Source organism: Suncus etruscus, chromosome 12 (genome assembly GCF_024139225.1).
Source record: "Suncus etruscus isolate mSunEtr1 chromosome 12, mSunEtr1.pri.cur, whole genome shotgun sequence".
Classification (NCBI taxonomy): domain Eukaryota; kingdom Metazoa; phylum Chordata; class Mammalia; order Eulipotyphla; family Soricidae; genus Suncus; species Suncus etruscus.
In genome coordinates this window covers 53,808,069-53,818,210 of record NC_064859.1, presented here as the reverse complement: position 1 = coordinate 53,818,210, position 10,142 = coordinate 53,808,069, and the positions used below count along the sequence as shown (strand labels likewise).

The following is a 10,142-nucleotide window of genomic DNA, read 5'->3' as shown; positions in this document are numbered from 1 at the left end:
AGCTTCCTTCTCAAATGTATGTTAGTGATAAAATGTACCATCATATAAAATCCTCCCTCTCAGCCATTCTTGAACCAACCTTAACAATTTTTGTGTGACACCAAAAATCTATTTATAGAATGTTTTCATTTTCTCACCCTGAAATCTGCTATTTAAACACTAGCCTCTTATTTTCCCCTACTTCCAGCCCTGACAACTACCATTCTGTTTTCTGTTTTCATAAGGCCTGGCTAGTCTATGTATTTTATCTAAGTACCTCATATTTTACATATATGCATATATATGTCCATGGTTGAAAATGGATGTTCAGACACTCCCTTGACCTATTCTTGAATGCTTCCTATGAGCATGCTCTGACCTGCCCCAGTTTTTAGCCTACTACTCCCTTGTGGGTGAACTCCATTATTCTTTACCTCCAGCAGTTTTACGGTGGTCAGCCCCAGACCTCCAAGTACCTGCATCTACTTCTACTGCTTCCAAGGCCTGAGCCCCAGAACATGAAGCCATGCCTTGTAGGATGTGACATGGTCTCTCAGCTTACTGCAGCTCTAGAGTCCCCTTTCAAAGAGGTAGAGCTGGGGATTCAGTGCTTACCAAGATGGTGCGGGCTCCTGCAGGCACTTCAGAATTAGTGCTCCAGAGGCTTTTGCAGGATTGGGGGTTGGGAGGCAGGAAGGGTAGGGAGAGAAGGGAGGGCAAGCAGGGTAAGGAGGGTATGGAGATCAGGGAGGGGAAGGAGGGAAGGGAGGGAGGTGTAGTGTTTTGGTTTAGATGATGGTGCTGGATATGAGTTGGTTTCCCTGAATAAATCTGACTACTTACCTGCTCTGGGAAATGGGGGGAAAAATTCCTGAATGTTTGAAAGGGAACAGAGATAAAATCTCTGTTTTGTAAACTCGAAAAATTTTAACATGTAAGGACTCCACTATATCTTCTGACTGTCCCATTTTGCAGTCCTCAAGGCCCCTCCCTAGTCCAAGGAATAACAAAAGCTTCCACTTCACTTGACATGGGCAAGAGAGGAGGGATTCCCAGGCAGCAGCAAATGGATCATCAAGCTCCGCAAAGCAGTGTTGGCTCCTTCTTTTTTGTAATCGAAACCGAAAAAGCCACTGGGTGAACCCTTAAACCCTTTTTTTTTCAGGGGGTAGGGGTCACACCCGGCAAAGTTCAGGGGTTACTCCTAGCAGGCACGGGGGACCATATGGGATAACGGAATTCGAATTACCGTCCATACTGGGTTGGCTGCATGCAAGGCAAATGCCTTACCGCTGTACTATCTCTCTGGCCCCCCTTTAAACACTTTTAAAGCATGTGCATTACTGTGGGGCCGGCTTGATAGCGCAGAGGTAGGACGTTTGCTTTGCATGCAACTGACCCAGAACAGATCGCAGTTCAATCCCCTGGTGTCCCAGCCAGGAGTGATTTCTGAGTGCAGAGCCAGGAATACCCCTGAGTGTGACTGGTTGTGGCCCAGAAACAAACAAACAAACAAAAATTGCATGTGCACTACTGTGAGTGTTTTGTCTGAAGGGCATGATCATTGCACAGAGGGAAACTTGCAGGTTTTCATAAATCTTCACAAGCTAGCACATTGCCCACATTGTCTGAGCCTTCATTTTCCTGGGCTCTAAAGCAGGCCACAGCTCTTTCCACCCAATGGTCAGGAAGGCTCTATCATAAGATACAGGATACGAGGCACCTGACAAGTGATTTGAACCTCCTGCAAGCACCAGAGCAGGTTCCAGACTCTCAAATATGTGTCTGGGGAGTTACAGTGAACAATGACAAAATGGGTGCTGACATCCAGCCTCAATTGGCCCGGGAATAAAGTGGGCAAGGAGCTAAGGTGGTCTTTCCCAGCCTCCCTTGCAGTTTGGTAAGACCATGAAGCTAATCTCTGGTCAAGAGAGTGTGATTGGAAATGAACAATCATTCATTCATGCCCCCCCAAAGGTCAAGCGGCTATACCCCTCTGATTGTTCATCGCTACTGAAAAGTGTTAGCAAAGGAACCTGGCTGTATTAGTCAGTTGGAGTTGCCTTAACAAAGTAATATCACTGAAGCCTGAGAGCAAGGTCTGACAGTCCTGTTCTGGTGAGAGTTCTTTGCCTGCTTCCAGATTGCAAGCTTCCTTACTGTCTCTTCGCATGGCCACTCACGGTGTGTGTGTGTGTGTGTGTGTGTGTGTGTGTGTGTGTGTGTGTGTGTGTGTGTGTGTGTGTGTGACTGGAAGAGCTCTTTAAATCGATGTCCAATATGCTCTCCACAATGACACCCCCTTCCCTTCTCTTTTTGGCCCTCCCTCCGTTCCTCTATAGTGGTGTTGCACCCCAGGGAAACTGAGGGAGTAGGGGAGAACAAAAGAGGCTTTCCAGCATTTTATTTTCATCCTAGGCCAGGCACCTGGAGGACAGAGTGTGGCCTCCTCAGCAGAGAAGGTCCTGCGGTGGCATCGGTGATGATCCAGCATCCTTCCTACTGATAATAGGGCAGCAGGGGTCCCCACCGGCTCAAGATGGGGTACTTGATCTTGTGGTGGAAAGGACAGAGGCAGCCAGGCATGAGGAAGTAGCCCTTCCCAATGTGGGGAGCCGGCTGGCGTTCGGGCTCTATAAGGCAGGGCAAGTTGGCCACCTGGTAGAGTGGGTGCTCAAGGCCTGTGCGAGCCAGACTGAGCCCATAGGACCTCGGGTACAGACAGGGGCAGGGGCAGGGGACCCTGCCCTCGGCCCCCTTCTGGGCCTCCTCCTGGGGTTTCTCCTGGACAGACTGAGCTTGCTGCCTGAAGAACCCGTTTGGGCCCAGGTCCCTCGCGGTCATGTGTATTCCCTTGAAGGCGGAGTAGCCCTGGCTCAGCTTGGGGTATGGGCTCACCACCGGCCTGTAGAGCTGTTTCTCCCGGAGCTGCCTGTCCAGCTTCTCTTTCTGCAGGAAACAAATCACAGCACAGAGGAAAAGGACAGAGGAAGAGGCCTTGGAAGGGGCCCCATTTCCCCAGCTGAGTCCCAAACCCATACATATTTTGCTGGCAGCAGTACTGGAGTTGAGTGGTTGAGAACAATTCCCTTCCCATCTGCAAGGATGACCACCATTTTTTTTTTACATCTTTCTAGAAATATCTCTATTTCTAGGATACATTAAGTACATGTAACTATGTCCAAACTCCCCATTTGTACACAAAAGATGCTTTTGCTCCCATAAATAATTGCTTTCATGAATGGGAACCAGATAAGACAAGGTGATATTTTCTTGTCTTGCAAGATGTGAGGCCCTGGGTTCGGTGTTCAGCAATGCACACCTTCCCCATACACACACAGTTCCACCTTCCAGGGGTCTCAAACTCAATTTACCTGCGGCTGCAGGAGGCAAAGTTGGGGTGATCCTTGAGTGCAAAGTCAGTAGTAAGCCTTGAACAATGGGGGTGTGTGACCCAAACAACTAAAACAAAACAAAACAAAACAAAACAAAAAAAGATTCCTCTAAGGCAGGGCCACAAAATGTTGTACGGAGGGCCTTTTGCGGCCCGTGGGCCGCGAGTTTGAGACCCCTGCTTGATTTTTAGTAGGGGTACCTCATGATAACTAGTGGGGATTTCTTTCTTTCTAGGAGGAGGACTCTCTGAGGGGGGAGAAGAGTTTGCCATAAGCAGTGCTAGGAGTGCAGCCACCATTCCGTTAATGAACCAGGAGTTGAGTGTGGGCCAGAGGATGTGGAACTGCTCAGACTCTGTGGTGCTGAGGATCCCTAAGGCCACACTAGTGGTGCTTAGAGGCTTCTAGTATTTCACGCTGCAGTGCTAGGCTGCGTGTGTGTGTGTGTGGGGGGGGGGGAGTACATGGTCCTATGGTTTGATCTTGGCTTTAATAAGAGCAAATCATGAGCCACTGGCCTCAGGAAAGGATTTGCCTTTTTTTGCTTTTGTTTTTTGGACCACACCTGATTGTGCTCAGGGGCTCATGTGGTGCCTGGGATGCAAGTTGAGCCTCTAGCTTGCAAAGCATGATCCTTTGAATGATCTCTCCAGCTAAGGAAAGAGATTAAACTAGTCTAGGAAAAGCAAATGACAAAGAAAAATCCTTGAATTGGCACTAAAATAAGTTTTTTTACTAAAAATATTGAGCTGGAAAGATGGTATAATCTTGCAATACTTTTGATTCACTAAATCTTGCTAGGAGTGACCCCTGAGCACAGCTGGGTGTAGCCCTAAAACCAATACCCCACAAAAATTGTCCAGGGCTGGGGCCAGAGCAGTGGTGCAGCAGTAAGGTGTTTGGCTTGCATGAGGCTGACCTAGGACAGACCTCAGTTTGATCCCCCAGCATCCCATATGGTCCCTCCTAGGCCAGGAGCAATTCTGAGCACAGAGCCAGGAGTAACTCCTGAACCTCACTGGGTGTAACCCAAAACAAACAAACAAAAATTGTCCAGGGTACATGAATAGGTCAATGCAATGGAATGTATGTTTTGTATGAGGAGGTTGAAGTTCAATCTGGGCCTGCATGGTCTTTCTAGAACCTCCAGGAATGCTTTTCCCCAGTACTCATGCTTTGCTGGAGGTTGGAGAATAGGCCATCCTTCCCCACTACATTACTAGTGGTGGCTCCAAAACAAACAAGACTGTAAAGATAAAATGCAAGCTAGAAAAGCATTTCAAAACATATATCACAGACAAAATATAAGATATCCTACATAAGAAAAATGAGGGCCATAGGGATAGCACAGAGTGTAGAATGTTTGCCTTGTATGCATACAATCTAGGTTCAATCGCCAGTATTCCATATAGTTCTCCGAGCCTGCCAGAAATGATTTCTGAGCTCAGAGCCAGGAGTAACCTGATTGCCACTGGGTGTGGACCAAAAACCAAAAAAAAAAAAAAAAAAAAAAAAAAAAGATAAGCTGGTTTTTAAAAAAAGTCAAATAGGGGGGCTGGAGAGATAGCATGGAGGTAAGGTGTTGCCTTTTATGCAGAAAGATGGTGGTTCAAATCCAGGCATCCCATATGGGCCCCTGTGTCTGCCAGGGGCGATTTTTGAGTGTAGAGCCAGGAGTAACCCCTGAGCACTGCCAGGTGTGACCCAAAAACCAAAAAAAAAAAAAAGGCAAATAGGTTTGAGAGATAATACTGTAGGTACTTGCCTTGCATGTAGCTGACCCAGATTCTATCCTCATCATGCCATGTGGTTCCCTGAGCACCACTAGGAATAATTCCTTAGTGTAGAGTCAAGAGTAATCCCTGAGCATTGTCAGGTATGGCTCAAAAAAAAATTAAAGTGGACAAAAGATATAAACAGACATTTCACATAATACCCACAAATAAATGAAAAGATGACTTCAAATAATCAAATGAAAATTATGACCCCAGGAAAATATTGTTCAAAAGCCACTATATTGTCAGAAATTTGGGATGTTTGACAGTACTTAGAAATGGCAAGACATGGGGCCGGGCGGTGGCGCTGGAGGTAAGGTGCCTGCCTTGCCTGCGCTAACCTAGGACGGACCGCGGTTCGATCCCCCGGCGTCCCATATGGTCCCCCAAGAAGCCAGGAGCAACTTCTGAGCGCATAGCCAGGAGTAACCCCTGAGCCTCACAGGGTGTGGCCCAAAAACCAAAAAAAAAAAAAAAAAAAAAAGAAATGGCAAGACAGGAGCTAAGGAGCTACTCTGTGCCAGTGAGGACATCATTTGAGCAGGCAACTAGAGACATACATGTGGGAGCCCAGACCACATTCGGTCCACAGTTTCGATTGCTAACCACTTTCTCTTTATTACAGCATTGAAGGTAGAGCAATAGCCCCCATAAGTGACCCAAACATCCACAGATAGGAGGAAGAACAAATACATTGTGACAAACTTGTGCAATATTATAGTAAGAAGTAGAAGATGAATAGTGAGTTATGTAACTACACAACAGTAAAAGTGACAGAAGAATAAGAGTACGATCCAATATATAATAAAGTTCAAGAAAGGCAGCCCTAAATGATTGATTTAGAGGGATACAAGACTATAGGGTAAAAACAAAAAACAAAAAAGAAACCTTTTCCCCCAACAAAAACACATATAAGGAAATAATTACCCAAAACTCATAAGTGGTATCAAGTCTGGAGATTAGGAGAGGGACCCTCAGAGGACCCTATGTGGGTCTCTCCAGTCCCAGTGTGTTATGTTTTTAGCTGATTTCTAATGGGCACATGGATGATTATTTTATCACTGCTATTTATTTATTTATTTATTTATTTGATTTTGGGGGGCTATACTTTGCGGTGCTCAGAGGTTACTCCTGGCTCTGAGCTTAGAAATCACTCCTGGCAGGCTCAGAGGACCATATGGGATGCCAGGGATTGAACTCAGGTTGGCCCGAGTTGGGTCAATGTACATTTAAAAATAAAAGGCCTCTTAAAGATCTTGCTTCTGAATAGTCTGAATAATTGTCCTAATGTCTACACTCATAATAAAAATGAATGAAGGATGATTTTAGTGAGCAACTGAACAAAAGATAAAATGAAGACAGGGAGCTTTTACCTCTTTCGGATCCATCCTAATGTATTTGTAGTCCCCATAGGGCTGAAAGTCATTCATGTAGGAGCTTTGGTATATTGTTAAATCCACAAGAGCCTAAGGGATAAGGGACAACACAAGACAAGAGATTGCATGTTGTTTTAACTCTTACATATAGATCAGCGACTCTTGGTCTATAGGACAAAGATCAACGCTGGGGCCTAGCACTTGCCGTCCTGAGTCATCTGGCTTCTCTTCACCCCTTCCATCTTACCTGGGGGGGGGGCACCTCCTGTGTCCTCTGTACTCTAACTTCATTTTTTAAAGGTGTCTGCACCTGCTCTCATCTCCCCCTGCAAATGCTTGCAGAAAGCAAACTCCTACACATCCTCCAAAGCCCATATTATTTGTTATTTGCTCCCAAGACTATATCACCCAGTTTTTTTTATGTTTGTCTGTATTTTTGGTTTTTGGGTCACACCCAGTGGTGCTCAGGAGTTACTCCTGGCTCTATGACCATATGGGATGCTGGGATTTGAACCACTGTCCTTCTGCATGCAAGACAAACGCCTTACCTCCATGCTATTTCTCCAGCCCCATATATCACCCCAGTTTTATCCAGACACTGTGATATATAATAATAGGGTTTCAGGCCTACAGCATTCCAACACCACACTCATCACCAGTGTCAGCACAATTTCTCTAGGTCATCTCCCATACCTGTACCTGCCCTCTTCACTAACTTTTTATTTTTACTTAATTATTATAGGTTAGGTCACATGTTTACAACAATGTTCATGCTTATGACTTTGCTGTATACAATTACCTCACCTGCTCATCACCAAAGTGCCTCCAGCCCCTCAATCAATATCCTTATGTTATCTCTCACTTTCTTATTCTCTCTACATCCAGAGAATAAAAATTTTATTCCCTGCTTCTGTGGCAGTTTACATTCTCCTTTTAGCACTTATCATGATGAGTGTAATGAAATGAATGAATTCTTAGATTAGATGTCTCTGAAGCCCCACAGTCTGGCAAGTGCCTGATGCACTAGGGCATGTTTAATATGTGTGCTGAACACATACAGAAAACTGCAAATCCGTAGCTCTCATCTATTACCTCCTTCCTAAAACCCCTATCATTCCAGAATGATGATCAGGGGAAGGCCCAGAGGCCTACTCATACCTGGCAGCTAATTTTTGAAACTGTTCAGTTCTGAGAGGACACAGTGGATAAGAAGACAAAGCACTCACCTGTTTAGGGTGTGCCACATCCCCATAGGGGTAGTTAGATGTATTGATAAATTGGTTAGCTCTGCCTCTGTCCCAGAGAAAACAGCCACTGCACCAATTGCAAGGCTGCACTGAGTGAATGCAACTGCTCTTACTGCACAGAGTGGGACCTTATCAGGGGTTGAGGGTGACAGCAGGGCTCTGTGGCCTAGTGGACATGGGGCTGGGACAAGAGAGCTGGGACAAGATTCAGAAAGAAGTTGAGCTGGAGATCTGATTTAGGTCTCAGTCTGGGAGAGACAGTATAGAGGGGCAGAGCACTTGTCTTGCACATGACTAACCTGGATTTAATGGCGGCACTCTATACTGTCCCTCTAGCCCACCAGGAGTAAGCCCTGAGCACTGCTTCCATTCCCAAATGATTTAGGTCTCTAGCATAGAAGAATGGTAGGAGGGCAAGTGGTGTGCTGATAAGTGATTAATCAATCACTACTCAAGGGCTGATAATCTCTCTACCTTGCATACTTGCTAATCTTTGTTGGTATAAATTCTCCCACCATGGCCCATTTCAAGCTCTCACTATAGAGTAACTTGAAATTGCAAAAAAAAAAAAAAAAATGCTCACTTGGGTTCTTAGCTGAGCTGTGCTGCCAGATCAGGTGTGAGACAACATGAAGGAAACAAAGTGCTGGCCTTGGACTACAGACGGCGTGCGCAGCATAAATTTCTAGTGGAATTTGGGGTAGCTGGTTATAAAAAATTTTATGAGATTCTTCACTCCCAGAAGAATAGCCCAGTTTTGTTTTGTTTTTAATATTTTGTTTGGGGAGGGGGGTTTGGGTCACACATACGAGATGATCAGGGCTTACTCCTAGATTTGCACTCAGGAATCACTACTGGTGGACTCAAGGAAATTTACATAATTTTGGGGATGAACCTGGGTTGACAGCATTCAAGGCAAGCACCCTACCCACTGTACTCTTTCTGTCTCTCACCAGTTGGGGGTTTTGTTTTGGATTTGGGGCCACACCTTGAGGTTCATAGGACTTATTCCTGGTTCTGTGATCAGGGATCACTCCTGGAGGGACTCAGAGGATCATATGGGATGCCAGTAATCAAACTCAGATCAGCGGCATGCAAGGCCTTACTCACTGACAATATATTGCTCCAGTCCCCAGTGACCCAGTTTTTAAGTCAATCTTGCTCTTTGTTACCAGCATCCTCACCACAAGACCTGATGCTCTGAGGGACCTTATTGATGAGCTCTGAGCTTACTGTTTCTTGTGTTCACAAATCCTGAGGGTTTGTCTTGAGTATAAACTCTTGGGTACTCTTGACTTACATTTTGTTGTTTTTTTTGTTTTGTTTTGTTTTCTTGTTTTTTTTTTTTTAATTATTGGTTTTTGGATCACACCTGGCAGCGCTCAGGGGTTCCTCCTAACTCTATGCTCAGAAATCGCTCCTGGCTGGCTCAGAGGACCATATCGGATGGCGGGATTCGAATCACCGACCTTCTGCATGCAAGGCAAACACCTTACCTCCATGCTATCTCTCCGGTTCCTGACTTACATTTTGAACTGGTTTGGACTTGTTCTGTTTCATGTCTAGAGAACACTGCCTTAAGTCCTACTCTTCAGGAGGCTGTGCCAGCAGAGAGGATGTGAAAGCACAGTCAGATCTACTGTCTCTTCTTTCTGTGCACAAAAGACTTTCCGGGGGTGGAGAAGGGGAAACCAGCTTCACTGCCAACAGCACGTCCTTCCCGCTGAAAGATAGTGGTATCCCTGCTCTCCCAACTTCAGCTGCTCTGCTGCTGTGCCCCGCCCACATCTGTCCCTGAACTACACCCCCACTACACGAAGGGGATGATTTTAGCCAGTCATTGTGACTGGCTCATTGTGATTGGGGCTCTGTCTTCTAATGTGTCACTATCATGTTAGCAAATCTGAGCCAACTTGAGCCCTTGAGGAAGGGAAACAGAAACCCCATGGATTGTGACATCAGTTGGTACTAGACTGAATCTATTCCATCCTATAGTCTGCCCTCTGATGCAAGAGAAATTAGCTTAGCCAACTTCCTTCTACCATAATACCACCCTCTTTCATGCCTATAGGGGGTTTCTCATCCAAAAATGAGAAGTAAGTGTTGTCAAGAACTAGAACTTAGGGGCCTGTGAGGTGGTGCTAGAGGTAAGGTGTCTGCCTTGCAAGCACTAGACAAGGAAGGACCGCGGTTCTATCCCCCCGAAGTCCCATATAGTTCCTCCAAGCCAGGGGCAATTTCTGAGCACTTAGTCAGGAGTAACCCCTGAGCATCAAATGGTTGTGCCCCCCCCCCCCAAAAAAAAAGAACTAGAACTTGGAGACATTGGAACATTTGGGCATTGGTGGGGAGAATGTTATTGTGGTGCTG

General features: G+C 45.8%; 1 protein-coding gene across 1 annotated transcript; it reads right to left on the bottom strand.

The window, feature by feature from the left end:
• Positions 1-2,478: 2,478 nt before the first annotated feature.
• On the bottom strand, positions 2,479-9,332 carry TEX37 (testis expressed 37). The gene is made up of 3 exons (XM_049784617.1): positions 9,300-9,332; positions 6,523-6,615; positions 2,479-2,928 (listed from the first exon to the last, which is right to left on the bottom strand). Exons 1-3 carry the CDS (start codon positions 9,330-9,332, stop codon positions 2,479-2,481), a joined length of 576 nt encoding a protein of 191 aa, XP_049640574.1.
• Between the last annotated feature and the right edge of the window lie 810 nt (positions 9,333-10,142).

Excerpts from the sequence above, each read along its gene's own strand:
- TEX37 (XM_049784617.1), bottom strand. The coding sequence starts at position 9,332 with ATGAAACAGAACAAGTCCAAACCAGTTCAAAAT. Across the intron at positions 6,616-9,299 it reads AGTCCAAACCAGTTCAAAAT|GCTCTTGTGGATTTAACAAT; the intron begins GTAAGTCAGGAA and ends CTTATCCCTTAG. Across the intron at positions 2,929-6,522 it reads TTAGGATGGATCCGAAAGAG|AAAGAGAAGCTGGACAGGCA; the intron begins GTAAAAGCTCCC and ends TGTTTCCTGCAG.